Source organism: Hippocampus comes, unplaced genomic scaffold, assembly GCF_001891065.2.
Source record: "Hippocampus comes isolate QL1 unplaced genomic scaffold, H_comes_QL1_v1.1 scaffold22, whole genome shotgun sequence".
In the NCBI taxonomy this organism is placed as follows: Eukaryota; Metazoa; Chordata; class Actinopteri; order Syngnathiformes; family Syngnathidae; genus Hippocampus; species Hippocampus comes.
The window spans coordinates 3380807-3396981 of NW_017806175.1; the positions used below are offsets into that span (position 1 = coordinate 3380807).

The following is a 16175-nucleotide window of genomic DNA, read 5'->3' on the forward strand; positions in this document are numbered from 1 at the left end:
TAATACTTAAGTGCCAATGTTGTGAGCGAGGGGCGGGCGGGGGGAATCAGGGCCTGTGAATTTTCATGGTCCACTTTTTAAAAAGAAATAAACACAAAATATGTGATTAACAATTTTATTCTTTATTTAATGATGATTGAACTGCTGTTTTTAACTGCATGTGTTGGGCAGGGAGGGTGACGTGGTCATGCCAGCTATGCTATCACGGAAAGGGTTGTGCTTATTGTTCACTTGTTGATTTACAGTATTTTAGCCATATTTCCCTTTTTTTTAATGTTTCATTTCAACCACTGTTGCCTGAACCTCATCTAAACATAAAAACAACTTTCATAGCCTTCTCCTTTTCAATGTTTTCAATTGGAATAAAAAAATATTCCTATACTTGCCTACATGGATTTTTTTACTTTCTTTTCACTGTTTTCGCGTGCACCCTCCGATTGCATTGATATGACTCTTCAGTACTTACAACAGACAATAATTGTATTTTTTTTAACTTTCAGAGGTATTGCTAAATATTACAGTGCTGACAAATTTTTTGAAATTCCAAGGCTAAAAATAGGCTGTTTCCCCATCTCAGTTTGCAAGTCAAAATTCACAAATATGCATTTTCACGGCGTATCCACATAGTGGCGCCATTTGCTCAGACACCCGCAAATAAGCGTCTTGCTGGTGTAGAGCTTTCTCATCTAGATCGATGCTTTTCTGCTCTGCGCTTCTCTTCCCGGCCAATCTACCTAGTGTAGTTCTATGCGGGGCGTGCACAAGCAGAGCTGCTCGTCCTTGTACACAGAAGACAGACTCACAAGACTTGACTTAACAGCCACAGCAAGGAGAGGCGGGCGACACGACTCTACAGAAGCCATTTCTCGGTGTTTTCTCGAGAAAGTTGTCAGCCTGTTTTTAGGTTGTTTTTTTTTCAGCGACATATCCAGGCTGTTTGCTGCTGTGTTTTGTGGCTTGTTTTTCTCGCGAGTTGGGACGTAAAAAACGGGATTGAACTAACCAGCAGACATTTTGTCATTCCCCCCCTCAGACACACATTTTTCACCCAGCAAACTTGTTCGACCTGGTTTATTTAACAGAGTTTTTTTTGTAAATCTTTAGTTATTTTTTTGTATTGTTTTAAGGTGAACCGAGTGAGTGTGAACTGTAATTCCAAATGTCCCACGGAGCGATGTATTATTTTTGATTGACATCTTTTTTTTGGGGTGGGGGGAGTATTAGCTTAGCCTAGATGCTCGCTGGTTAGCTCTAACCACGACGTCATTCCCAAACCAAAGTCAAAATTGGAGTTTTTATTTGGGTTAGGGTGAGTGTGTTTTGGGGAGGGAGGGGGCGTCTCGCTAGCTAGCTGTGAGCTCGACGCTGGACAGCTCCACTTGGACCAGTTCTTTTTGAGGGGGGTGGGGGGGGGGGACAAAGGAAAAATATCAACACAAGGCTTTTTGGTTTTAGGGGGGAAAAGACAGCAACAAGGGACTGACATGATGTTTCCACAATCAAGACACTCAGTAAGTCATTTAATTTATTTTTGTTATGTGGTGAACCTGCTATTTGGCTTTCGAAAAATGCTCAATTTTGTTTTCACGATCATTTAAAAAACTGCCAAGCATTGTATTCACCAGGTGTAGTAATTGTGTGCGTTAAAATTCATGTTCATATTAATTTATTTGAATGTATTTTAGTATTGGAAACACGACATCTTGCGTTGCCATGGTAACAGAGACTCAGTCCATAGCGTGCACTCTACCATTGGCCAAGCATAAATCGGCAGGTACTTTGTTGGAGTTAAAAATTACACTTTGAGATCACTTCTGCTTGAAATTGGGCCCCTCGTGTTTAGCATATCTGCCTCACAGTCGAGAGGTCTCGGGTTCAAATCCCTGCATGTGCTTGTACAGGCTTCCTCCAGCACTCCCAAAACATGCATGTTTCGTTTATTGCAGACTCCATTTATTAGATCACAAAATTGTTTACAAATATTGGGGGGAAAAAATCCGAAAGCAGATGCAGAGAAATCTTGAATTAAAAATGACCGCAAAGAACGGCGATGGTGAACATGATTGTGTTCTCTGTAATGTCTTAATTTGTGGATGTCATTGATTGATCGGCAAATTATTACTTTACAACCAATCACTGATTTTGCACTAAAATGCAAAACATCTACCGATCCGATCCGTGTAAAGTCTAATCGACATAAGCCAATCACATATTTTCCACGGAAGTCGGCCGATCACGATCAGTGGCCACTCAATCGGAGTACCATTACGTTAAATGTTCGTCATGTCATCTTTTCTACTTAACAAGTTTGGACTAAACCAAAGTCAGCATATCATGCATTGTTTTACAAAATTAGTGCAAACCCACCTGTGGCTTCAAGAAGAGAAGAGGAGGCCCCACCCCCCCGCCCCTCCTCCTTGGGCAGAAAAAAAACAACATTTTGAACATCGATAATCTGATGTCCGGTGGTTTTGCTACTTTGGCTGATAAATGTTGGTTCCCAGCTCAACAGATGTAAACAAGACACACACCAAATATGCCAACTTCCGAGCTCCCCATTCGAGCTCCCCATTCTTCAAGCCTGCTCCTTTTTGGTTCGCTCTCTCCCGCTATTGGAAGCTGGCTGTGTTGTAAAACTATCGCAATGATATTGTCCCTCAATTGTTTATTTCGCCACGTGGTGTGTGTGTGTGTATATATTCTTTGATGCTGCTGTGCGTGACATCGTAAGTACATTCTCGCCACTGATTGGCTGTCGTGACTGCCGCTATTGGAAGCTTGCTGTGTTGCGTAACTCTTGGTGTCCACAGACCGCAATAATATTGTCCCACATTGTTTATTTTGCCACACGGCGTCTGTTTGTGTGTATATATGTGTTATTTAATGCTGCTGTGTGTGAGAGACATCGTAAGTAAATTCTTGACACTGATTGGCTGTCGTGCTGTGACCGGGCAAAAAGTTCACATCTTCAAATGTTAGCGAGCCCCCTCATGCTTGCATCGCACCAAACTCATCGTCCACGCCGCCCTCCACGCATTCCCGTCTCTATGTGCAAACTCTGCGAACTGCATTGACTTAATATTGTTCCGCACTGCCAGAAAGACTCAATTTGCATTTTGTTACGATTGTAGCATGAAGCACTGCGCACCTCTATGCACTGACAAAATTTTACATTGTATTACATTGAGATGATTTGAATTTGATTAATTGTTCAGCCCTAATTGTGACAATAATACAAATTGTCACTTCTACCCTAATCTTCGTGGGTGAACAAATACAGGACCAATGTAACTTTAACATGTTTTGTCACACTGTGACAAAAGCACAGACGCGAAGTACGCTAGCAATGCGAATTAAAATTTTGTGCTGTCACGATTTATCCGTTAACGGTTTCATCCCTACGTGAGAGGATCAAATGTGAAGGCCAAGCTAAAAGTCACCCATTTGACTATTTGAGCCACATAATTAAAAATGAGAGACAGGAATGAAGCGCGTCACAATAGAGTCTATTCTATATCTGCCGTTGGCCTTCAAAGCACCTGTTAGCGCCACTGTCACCCCCATATGTCGTGCTGCCGCCTCTACTGTCACGCAGCCTTGTAGATGAGCTTCATGCGTGACATTCATATAGATAAGCGTGTCAAGATAAGTCAGTCTTCCTCATACCGGCATGCACAGGCATCGTTTCATCACCTTTGTATGAAACTCTGGCATTTGGATCGGCATCTGCGGGGGGGAGGGGGCCGGGGGAAGAAATGCCTCAAAGGTCACTTGGAGGTCAAATTGAGTGAGACGGAAGCATACCACACTTGGTCTCGCTTGAGTTAAGGAGCATGAAAGGGTGAATCGTTTAGATTTTTCTTTGGCTTTTTGTGACACTTATTCCTCAAACTGGAGCTTTTCAATTTCGGGTGTGTATCAAAAAAGATGTTGTGTCATCATGTGTGGCTACACAAAATGCCAATCCCCCCCACCCCCCTCCCCTCAATGAATTAGTTTAGTAATCTGCTCTATTCGCAGGTTACGGGCACAGTTCATTGGATTAATTGTGGTGGGGATGGAAAAAGCCTCTTTGGATTCCTGACCCACTTGATAGCATTTGGCATATTGTTGGCTTTTTTTTTTTTTTTTTAACTTGATTAATCCTAATGCAGCTTCAACAAAGCTGCTTGTGGCATGCCAGTTGAGGGGGAAAAAAGTGCTAATGTTGAAGGATGGCCAGGCAAAATCCCTGCACACTAAGGTTTATACGCTGTGTACAATGGCTGTAAATGCTAAGAATACATAACGGTAAACAAAAATAAAAAATCCTGTATTTTCCACACTAAAAGGCGCACTGGATTATGAGGCACACCTTTAATGAATGGCCTATTTTGTGAATTTTTTCATACATTGGGCGCACCGCATTATAAGACGCAATCTACAATGCCTCCACTAGATGGAGCTACGCTCAAGGAAACACCAACAGAACGATCAGATGTCAGTCAAACTTATTTCATAAAGCAGCGACACAGTTCACTTAGCCAATAACATTGACTGGTTAACGTCGAACTCTCTTGCCGCTGCTCCATTTCCGTGTTCAACTGCTTAACCGATCGTCTTAAATTTGAACTGCGTTGTCAGCATGTCTCGAGCAAGGAGCCATTTTGGGGTCGCCATATTGCCGTAATGACCATACACAAGGCGCATTGGATTTTAAGGCGCACTGTGAGCTTTTAAGAAAATGGAAGGCTTTTAGGTGCGCCTTTTAGTGCGGAAAATACGGTAATTGGATACCAACATCCTGAATTTTTTTTTGATGAATGAAACGGCATCCATATCGATCTGTGTGCAAGTCCAAAGCGGCCGGTGTACGCGCAATGCGGAAATTATAGGAGACTTGAAGAAAAGGGTGACTCCGAACCACAATGTCTAATACAATGCCTGTGTTGATTTGACCATACTCGCACATGCTGCAAATGAGTTTGCAAATGCGACCAATTTAGTCACAATGCCCTCGTTCTTTGTCGCCAGTGCTGAGGTTTTGCTAGTATGAATGCTTTCAGGCTAACAATAATCACAATTGTCAAGGCTAGCGAAGCTAAACACTATATTTTTGTACTATCTGACACGCACAAAGGTATGAAGACTGTGTTGGCCGCACATCTCACCGCGCTGCTCCACAGACTATGTTTAGTGTCCGACTGGAAGACGAGATGTGGAAAACACACGATTAAAGATTAATGGACTTCAAGCTTCAAACGTTGACGGGCAGTAGTGAAGTTGACTTGTCATCTAGTCAACTAATCGGTTGGACCCCTGCCGCGCACACACGCGCGCGCCCGCACATACGCACGTACACAAACACTCAGGTCTGATGTAGCAGTGGGAGGGTCAGGGACATTATGAAGCCCACTTGAATTAACAGAGCAGCCCCCAGCCTTTACTCTAAAATCTCCGGCTGTGTGTGTGTGTTGGAGGGGGTCTTAATCCTGGTGGTCCCCTGTCTCGCTCATTAAATAACCCCCCCGCCCCAAACCCTCTCCTCCGCATTTGTGTGCCGTTTGTGTGTGCGTGCGGGCAGCCCTAGCAGTGTTTGTGTAGCCTGTGGAAAAAGAGTCTTGTTGATCATTCTTGCAAGGACACACACACACATGCACATTCTTAGCAGCCTCAAGGGTCTTATCTTCTTTTAATATGTGTGGGGAGGGGAAATTGAATGTGGGGGTGGGTTGGAAGCTTGACACACGCAGGCCAGCAGATGTCTGGGTCATTGAGGTTAGGCCAACTGATTAGCATGACAAACGTGCACCTCCCCACCCACTGCGGGGGGGCTTGCTTTTGACTAGCCAAGTTGACGACATGGGTCACAGGTGATGTTGATTTTTGTCAAGAATGGCTTGAATGGGAGGGGCGTCGCCGCTTCGGACTCAATTAGAGCTCCAACATACAAATGAATACAATTGGAAACACTCGGGGCTCCCTTTTTGTTTGTAGATAGCGCATATGCTCGAGGCGTAAATACTGGCGCAGCTTCATTTTTGTGCCGGGGCAAGTTTAGTTTACGGTGTTTGGGAATTTGGCAGACCGCACTGCACCAGACAATTTGGTGACAGAAAGTAGACTAGACCTTAGACCAGCTCAGAGCTGGTCTAAGTTGTGGTGCAGGTGGTGTAACGGGGTTTTGGTGAATTTGATTGAGGCGCAAGCAGACAAATTCTGCCCTACGTTGATGTGTGGTGGATGTCATCGGATTTCATTCATAATTTTGACAACAAGGTTGAAACCTTTGAGTCATTGCAGAAATGAATTCATTGAATGCATCATTATTATCATCATCTCTATATTGCTTTCATTGGGGACTTCAGAACTTTGCTGTTGAGAGGCTGTCATTTCCATGGATTTGTAACATTTTAAATGAAGCGATGAGCCAATGATCAAAAATGATTCTTGCCTGATTTGATAATCAGTTAGTTGTCGATTAACGGTTGCATCTCTAAAATATATCCATCTTTTGTGTGATTTAAGTCGTTTACCCTTCGCAACTCATAAATAAAAGCAGACGCTCTTGCTTTTGTTTAGCGGCACGAATGTGCGCACCGCATGCGTCTGCATGTTAATGTGGAGGAAGATGGTCCAAATTCAAAGCAATTGGCAGCCTTTGTGATGGCCTGTTGTTTATCGCGCTGCAAAATGTCCTGAATTTAAACGATTTATCATTTGCGTTGGCATTTGGATGCTCATTGAGTGTGTTTGTGTGGACTTACTGCATCAATATTCAGCTGCTTGTTCCCTATGGGAGCGTGGCGGTGGTGGGAGGTAGATTGGCGCCGGCGGTGCGTCAAGCTAAGCCTTCACCGGTGCAGAACACTGCGCTGGGCTGGAACAAAACTCTCCACAGGGGTTGCTTGATTGGCCCAACTGGCCTCAACCCCGCCAGAGCCCCCTTTGACCTCCGCCTCGACACGGAACACAAGGCCGCACCGCATCGCAGCAGACAAGAGAATTAGCTGCTCTGTTTGTCCGCCTAAGAGCCCCGACCGGAACAATGTATTGCTTCATCCCCGTGATCCTTTTCAGGCTCCGCCAGGATTCACGGCTAGACAATGACAAGTTAACCCCACTTATTTGTTTGTCTACTTTTCCTGTCTGTGTGATTCGTAATGCACGATGACGGGTGTATTGTAAACAGCGACATGTGATCAAATAATGTCTTTGGTGAAGTAGCATTTGGCTCATTCTCCAAAATTATTTATGCACTGCATTCCAAGTCGCTGTTAACCAGAGATGGGAACTTTACCCTATTTTGCCGGTCCGGGCTGCCTTAAATTAAGAAAAAGGTTTTTATACGACATGACAAAGGTTGAATAATTTAAAATTTGTTTCCAGCTTGTAATGTGTAAATAAGGCTGTACGGTGAACTAGTGTTGAATAAGCCTGCCTCACAGTTCTGAAGTTTGTGCTTCCTGTTTGAAGTTACTTTATTATCTGCGTGCTTGGGTAGAATTACTTCCAGGAGCCACGTTCCAAAAACATAGTTCTTGGAAGACCCTAAATTGTCTGTACTGCAGGTGCACAGGTGTGTGTATGTGTGTGTGGATGCCTGTTTGTCTGAAAATGTGCCCTGCAATTGACTGGTGACCGGTCAAGATTGAGATTGGCTCCTGCTCACCTGTGACTCTTAACAACAACAAAAAACTCAACAAAACTCAGCAATTGCTTGCAAGGTTATGGTCAGTCGTTGACAGAAAATTGTTGCAGGTGGCTGCAAAGTATGTCACAGTGGAACGAAAGATTAAAGGAGCTGCAAAAATGGATTGCAAGTTGTCTGGCTGTGTCCTACATGTGACAACAATTGTAGGATTGCACGATGGAAGCCTTCTTAGGCTATCTATCTATCTATCTATCTATCTATCGATCGATCTATCTTTGCCACTTTGCAGCAAATTTAGACTAATCTTCTGCCCCCCTTGCCTTGCTCACCTTGCTTTTTACAAGCAGACATCAATCATCTGTACAACCATGCAGGGTGTAATCTTAACCCTTTAGACCCAACCCAACGCCCCCCCCCCCCTCCCAGCCCCGATCCTCCTCCATGCGTCTGGCTTTAATCTCAGACATACTCTCCAAACTGTTGGCCCAGTCCTGGCTCACCATTTCCCCCCCTCACTCTTGACAAATTGCCCATTTCCCTCGGCTTAGCAATCGCTGCACTCTTTTTCGTGTGTGTGTGTGTGTGTGTGTGTGTGTGTGTGTGTGTGTGTGCGCGCGCGTGCATATGTGCATTTTTTATGTGCATCTGTGTCTCCAGGGCAGAATGCCATGAGTGTCATGTTTGTGTGTGTTTTTACTGCACGCTTGGCTGGCCTTGCATGCGGGGGTCAAGATAGTTGCGCTGAGCAGGGAGCCGGACCGAGCAGTGCCAAGTCTGTGTTTGCAAGGGCACCCCACTCCAAGTGATAAAAGTAGAATAATCCTCTTTAAAGCATCTTAACGAGGTCAACTCTGTCAGGCTGCAAAGGGGGGAGGTGTGTGTGTATGGGGAGAGGGTGTGAGGGGAGGAGGGGGTAAATTGGGCTAAGCCTTGGCTTGGTCCTGAGAGATAATAATCAAAATCAAATTCCTGGCCCAAACAGGATTAGGCTCTCTCTGCGCTCCAAAGCCCCTGTCCAGAGCGGCTGAAGACACAATCCTTTACCCCAGCCTAAACACACACACACACACACACACACACACACACACACACACACACACATTTTTACATAAATACACGCATACTTGAAGAGCTGCATTGACCCGGGTTCTTGGACATAACCATTGGTATTTCAAATGTAGTGATTAGGCTGGAGCAAATTTTTTAGATGGCTTTACACTGAAGGTCTAATTGCCCAATTTGGTTTTAGTGTGATTTCAAACCGCCACTTCACCACGCAGTACCAGAGTAAGGAAGACCTTTTCACACTGCTCTTGGTTTTCCTGTTGTGTACCGATGGAGAGCACATTAGGACGACGACAACCCAGTGCAACTTTGAGTGTGTACGGCTTTAAAAGGCGGGCTACGGCTTGATGAGTGTGTAGAGATGGCTGTTGACTGGCTAACCCGAGTTGTTCTATCAGTTGTTGCCGTGCTCACACCCCGTTACTTTAAAATCAACTGTCGCCACCCGATTTACTAATTTCTTGAACACACCTGACGCTGATGTCACATGAATTATGTGAATGCGCAAAGTCATAAACAGCTGTGTGAAAGGGCCTTCGAGTTTCCACTAAAGGGGTGCAGCCGTGCCTTATGAGAGCCAATTTTTCCAAAGATCTAACGGCAATTGTGACCAGTTCAACCGTGGCAGAGGTGTGAATTCACGATAAAGGACAGTCATTTCCATCTATTTTAATGGAATAAACACAAATAAAGTTGTGTCGCGAAGACAAATCTAAACATGGAACCGCTTTGTGATCAGTCAAACAAATATGGCTATGGAGCCACATGCTCCGGTAAATTTCCATTCCACTGTTTGTCCTAACACAATATTTTTTGGGACCTATGAATATATTTTGGCTTCATTTCAACGGAAGCAAGTTTGCTTCCATCAATATTTTTCGGCACCTATGAATATATTTTGGCTTCATTTCAGCGAAAGCATATTTGCTTCCATCTTGCACTTTTAAGCTTGAATCTCTTGACGGATGCAGAAAGTGGATGCAGTCAAGTCGTCCTTGACTGGACTGTTGCTATGGCGCATAACAAAACGGCCTCGTCCATCACAAACGCAACACGGCCAACTATTAGTCACTCCACATATCTTCTGCAGTCCTTTTAAAGAGTGGGAGTGAGATAGCATCCAGTCATTAGCCAGGGCTTACCATTCCAACGCAATGTCCCTGCACACACACACACACACACACACACACACACACACACACACACACACACACACCAAGTGATACGTAAACAGCCAGGCAGTGCTCCAGGAAATACGATCCCCACACTCCCACTACCCTTAGGCAGGATTTACACGGAGGAGGATGTTTTCCAATGTATCCTGCTGGTACTCTGTGTGTGTGTGTGTGTGTGTGTGTGTGTGTGTGTGTGTGTGTGTGTGTGTGTGTGTGTGTGTGTGTGTGCCCTAATCTCCTTCCATTCTCTTTGTTAACTGTTCAGTGGTCTAAAAACAACGTTTTGCAATCGAATTCACACGGGTGAGGCAGGGTGAAGAGGCAAGGAGAGAGGCTTGCTGTGTGTGCTGTGTGTGCGTGCGCCTTGCGTGGGGGTTCAGGTGGGACGGCAAGGAAGGCGGGGCAGTAATTTCCTGAAACGACGAATCCCATTTATTCGCTGAAGACTGCCTCAATTGCCTTGCCGGCGCACAAAGCTTTTTAATGCTTTAATTACGTCTCAAAGGAGCGGGGCAGAATCGAATTAGAGGTTGTCCTACATTTAAAGTGCTGTGTGTGTGTGTGTGTGTGTGTGTGTGTGTGTGTGTGTGTGTGTGTGTGTGTGTGTGTGTGTGCGCGCACGTGCATCTTCACGTGCACTATGTAAATTGGGCATGTGAGCAAGAGGCTGTGTGGGCTGTGTGACTGACTCACGGCAATGAATATTTGTGCCTCATACAAGCACCGTCCCCCCCTCATGCCCAGGCCCCCCAAAACACACTTCCACACACATGCACACCATGTATCGTTGTCACACATTCACATACACGCGCACACACCACTGGATGTTGGCATCCACGGCGCTCACTGTACAAGTCAGCCAGGCACGCTGTTTCTTGCACAAAAACATTTCTGGCTCCTGATGCATGCAGCCACCTTTTCGGTCACAGCAGATGGCACACGTCGCTGTATTACAGCAGCGTTTCATTCACATTATGGCCGTCCATCTGCTGTTAGGGCATCAGTAGAGCACCTTGTTTTGGCCAGTGGCACAGTGTCACATTGACAGCTTTTTGGGTTTTTCTCTGACTGGAAGGTGATGACCGTGTATACACATTGTGCTCAGCCCAATTCATACCCTCACCGACGCCTTTGGCAGCCATCCTACAAGTAAAATAGTCCCATTGACTGATTATGAATTTCTGTTTTAAATGGTAGCAAAATCTCTACCGCTCTGAAGCCAGTTTTACAAATTTGGTACGCATGTCTCATAGAAAAAAAAAAAGGATGACAAAAAATGTCTCAGAATCCCATTTTATTTTCTAATTATTGCAGAGTCTCAATGTAATTTATGACACGTGACAATTTGACATTTCGGTACAGATTTTAGCATGAATCATGTTAGTTGAAACGCATGATTTGCTATGGCCGGCCGGATCTGGCCCCCGGGCCTTGAGTTAGAGACCTGTGGCAGAGATGCCTGCCCTGGCGGTCTGATTCCCTTCAAACTCTGTAGACTGCATCTGGTGTACCTCCCAACATTTGCGTGCAGCAGGAACGTCTACCCGGGGCTGTTGACTGGAAACATACACAGAAAAAAAAATGTGGTGTTTAAAATGGTTGCGCGCACTGCGCTACACTGGGAGGAAACAAGATCTGGGGCAGCAACTCCTGCCTTGGGCTTCAGGGCCAACCTGCATGCAAGTACACACACATACACATACAAACACACACACACACACACACGATATGCAAAAGCCGAGCGGTGCAGGGAGCAGTTATCGCAGCGTGATGTGCGAGGCTGCCTGCAGCTAAGTGCCTTGTGTTGACACATGCTCAACGTGGCACAGAACCAAATAGCCGCGGTGCTGTTTGATGAGTTTGTTCCTCGCCAGTACGGTCCAGAGAGATAATCGAAAAGCTTATTTGGCTTTACAGTCAGCGTCTCTAAGCAACAGCTAGAATTATTATTTTTTTGCTGTGCGTGTGCGTGCGTGCGTGCGTGCGTGCGTGCGTGCGTGCGTACTGTTGTTTTTGTGTATCATGCCAACTCCAGCGAAATGCCTGACATTACAGTTGTGCGTTAGCGCATGTGGCTCGTTGTCCAAGTTTATCTTTGAACGCTCGTTTCCAAGTAGCTGTTTAATGCCACTCCCAGTTGGCCTTTACTCTCAAGCTAAACATCACATAAAGACAATGACTAGTTCTGTGTTTGAAACAAGCCCATGGCTTTGTCTTGTGGTCCTTTTAGCTTAATGGTAACAAACGATGCAAAACGTTATTGACGGTCGAACAAACGGCGTCGGTCAAGCAGCAGATATTTGAACACAAACGGTGGCACAACTCATTGTAGACAGACAAGATATGCTCTCAGGCATATATTATTTGTCTTTTGTCCAAAAAATACTAATATGACAGCGACTTATTGAGTCGGTTGTCAAACCCGTCTTCGTGTGTGTCTTTGTCTGTATTATACTGCCCCCAGGCGGCCATGGTACTCATATCAGAAGGAGCAGCACAATGTCATTTAAGCAAAAAAAAAAAAAAAAAAAAAAAACTGTGGCAAAAACGGATGAATTCTTTACATTCTATTTAATTTTGTCATCACTGTATGGTTTTATAAAGTACATTAATATTGAGTGCTATTTTGATAATAACTTTTATGCTGCATTCCGATTTTCTGTCTGTCTTGCAATGAAATACAAGAAAAAAAAGACACCCGTCGATGATTCCGACCATTATCACAGAAATACTGAAATATTGAGCAACACGGTCGCAAGGCTGTTTGTGTCTCTCCCATTCGCTGTGTAAAAGTTATTTACCGTGTTTAATCGTTTGACTTGTGAGGCAAGCAGAACGCATTTTTGCAACCTGCAGTCGTTACTATTGTGCCCCATGTTGTCCGACTACGCTCCTGTGAATGCTATCGGGCCCTATTTTCGAAAGGGAGCAGAGGACAAGTCCTTCCTAATAACGGCGTGCCAGTTTTAGTGGGAAAATGTCACCTTCTCCCACGTGAGCCATTACGCACGCGACTGAGGAATAATGAGATTTTGCCCCTGGTTGGGTTTACACAAGCAGGTCGTTTACGATTGGCTGCGGTTGAAAATGTGGACAGATTTACAATGACAACAAACGACATCAGTCGAGCGTGGTGATAGAGTTATTGTTCTTGGTTGCTATATGAGGCTCTGACAAACTGCTTCGGACATGACATGAAGGCTAGCTGGTGCGTGTTCGTTTCCAAAGTGGCGCTCGGGGAATATTTGTGGTTAATGCAGCTGCCCCCTTGTGTGATTAAGGGTGTGCTCACACTCGCCGTGTCGGATTTGGTCACGATTCCATTTTGCTCTCCTCTCCCTCACCGACATGTCAACGCCGCGTTTAGGTATGCCATCATTTCATGTTACGACGCTGCATTACTGCGACTTACTTTCGTGATTGTGGATTGTTTCTAGTCGCTGTTTACATGTTTTGTACATCGTGACCGAGGTCACGAAAAACTGCTGTGAGGCGCACCTGCCTAAACTTAGGACACCTACATGCGTGTGACTACTTGGTTTTGCGTTTTTTTAACCGCAAACACCAACTTTCTCAAATTGTATGTCCCCACTGAATTGAATACAAATGTCATTACCGTATTTTCCACACTAAAAGGTGCTCTATTTCTGTGTTCAACTGCGTAACCGATCGCCTTAAGTTTGAAGTCTGCGTTTTCAGCAATGTCAGCCATTTTGGGGTCGAAATATTACCGTAATGACCATACACAAAGCGCATCGGATTTTAAGGCGCGCTATGAGCTTTTAAGAAAATGGAAGGCTTTTCGTGCGCCTTTTAGTGCGGAAAATACAGTCCTCATTTCCTACCTCCCTGAATTTTCTGTTTTATTCTTATTATCCTTATTATTCTTCTTATTATTTTAACCTTTCAGGGACTGGGTTTACTACAGCGGACAGTTTACCATATTATCAGGTTACAGGGTGCATGAAAGGCGTAAATACTGTTTTTTAAAAAAATCATGACAGGGTATGGGGGTACATCACAATTCTGTGCTAAAATGTGTAATTGGATGGGAACCGCATTGGCTAGCGGTTTCTTTTGCTGATCACTGGCCTGAAACCTTGAATTGAAAAAGCGCTCTATCTCCCGCTCGTGTTTTTAATTATTTTTTCCTCTCGAGTCGCCCCTCCCACCCGCTTTTCACACTTTTCTTCCTCCCTTGGCAGGCTTCATCGCAGCAGCTGAAATTCACAATGTCCGACTCCTGTGACAGGATCAAGGACGAGTTCCAGTTCCTCCAAGCGCAATACCACAGGTGAGAAGACATAAAAATGACCTGGCCTTGATTATTTCTAATTTAATCTGTCACAATGGCTTGGGGGAATCATCGTTGGAAGTGTTGTGGCCTATTTCCAAGACATGGTATCACTGAAATCATGATGGTTGATTAATTTTCTTCTCTTAAATATGAAAAAAAAACCTCATTAAAAGTGCAGTCGTGTAATTGCTGTTGTCCAATGAAAATAACGACATCATTCAAACTTGTCCCTTTGCCTCTCTACATAGCTAATCAATGTCTTAAAGCTAATCAATTTCTCCGCGCCTTTAAAACAAACGGGTTGTTTCAACATTTTTTTTTAAAACATTTTTTTTATGTTCCAGGTGAGTTGTTTGTAACCAAAAGGCATTTCCAGGTTTAGTATTCCAGCATACGTTTTGTTCATACTCGATTCCTACTTTTACTTGCTGCATGGCTATGAGACCTTTCTATCATGTAATTACAGCTACCCTGGGCATTGCCTTTTTATTTTATGCCCAAGGAAGTGCATTTACCGTTTGAGGATGTAATCTAATTGATTCCTCGCTTTACATCCGCCTCTCCTTGAAGTTATGCTACCTTTTCGGTTACGTATCTCCCTATTACGGCGTAAGAAGTCTCCCCAGAGCGACTTTTAGAACGCTAACCGATGTGTTTGATGGCAGTTCTGAAAGGTGAGACATCACCGGTTTTCTTTTAAGCAGGTTGACTTCCTTCCTGGTTTGTTCCTGTGTATTTGCGCGTCTACTGTCGCAAAGACAGATGAAAGCTCGGCCTATTTCGAGTGTAATGACGATCCTTTTTTTTTCTTTTTATTTGCTGAGGTTTGCGACTTCGCAATAACAGCGTGCATGTTTTTTTTATTTTTTTTACTTTGGTCTTTTTTTTGTGTGTGTGTGTGTGTGTGTGTGTGTGTGAGATTCCCTCAATGGCGAGCAGCAGCATTTAACCCCCGTCAGCGAGCCAAAGCACAGTTGAAAGAGCTGTTTTTTGTGCCGGTTGACTTGGGAGGGCGATTTAAAATGAGGGGAGTCACAGTGGAAGCTTTGTAATGATATGCTGTATGTTGTGGAAGCCTTTAAAAGGCAAATGTACAACAGGCGTTCCCCTGGGTATAGCAGCAGCCGTTGTATCTGTCGCCGTCTTCCTCCTCCTCCTCCTCCTCGTCTTCCTAATTCCCCTTTCCCTCAGTCCCATGCATAAATAGATCAGGGAATACATCAATCAAAATAAAGATGACAGCGCAAGCGATTTAGAGACGGAAGAATCGCCAATAAAACTCCATCAAAGTGTCTTTGGAGAGCAGCGGTGCATGCCCGCCGGCTGATGAGCGCCAATCGCAGGAGGCTCACAGCCAATCCCAGGTAGACCGGCGGGGGGAAGTGGGGGAGGCTTGTTGTCATGACGACGCACCGCAAAGCTGACAAACGTACACATGGGAAGCAGGAAGTCGATGCCATGCTTCTCAGCGGGAACGTGACATTGACGTTTGTTTCAGCTGTCTGTGATGCAAATCTACCAGCGGAGCCTTTTACTTGTGATCTGAGTTTTTCAGACGAGGTGACGCAGCATGTGGTTCCTCGTACACTTTGTTTCGAGTAAACGTCAACAGTTATGTTTGTGATCATCTGGCGTGTCTGTTATGAATATTCTGGAAGTCTAGCAGCAGCTGTCGTGTTTTGCAAATGACCGTGTGCACTGCATTATGTGTCTTCTCTATACAATTTCTCCTTTAAAACAATAACTCTCATGTTTCCTGCATGTTTAGATGCATTCCTTTCTTCAGAGCTCGTTCTCATTAGGGATGCGGGTGAGCTGAAGAATATCCTAGCTGACCTTTTGTCAAGAAGCATCTAATCACAGGGCACATGTCTATTGACAAGCAACCATTTCACACTCACATTCACACCCATGGATAAATATCGAGTCTATATTTGACTGATTTGATTGATATATACTTGACTTGATATTGAAACCAACATGGATGTTTTTTGTAATATGGCAG

At 44.5% G+C, this 16175-nt stretch overlaps 1 protein-coding gene across 2 annotated transcripts in view; it reads left to right on the forward strand.

Annotated features, from left to right (window-relative positions):
- The first annotated feature begins 756 nt into the window (after positions 1-756).
- The window catches only part of tle5 (TLE family member 5, transcriptional modulator), a 31042-nt gene continuing 15623 nt past the window's right edge, over positions 757-16175 (forward strand). Inside the window, exons 1-2 of one of the 2 annotated variants that reach the window (XM_019896605.1) lie at positions 757-1511; positions 14079-14167. In XM_019896605.1, the coding sequence (XP_019752164.1) occupies positions 1485-1511; positions 14079-14167 (116 nt within the window). In that variant the 5' untranslated portion in view covers positions 757-1484. The remainder of the gene's footprint in view (positions 1512-14078; positions 14168-16175) is intronic. The other variant, XM_019896604.1, reaches the window with a different exon arrangement.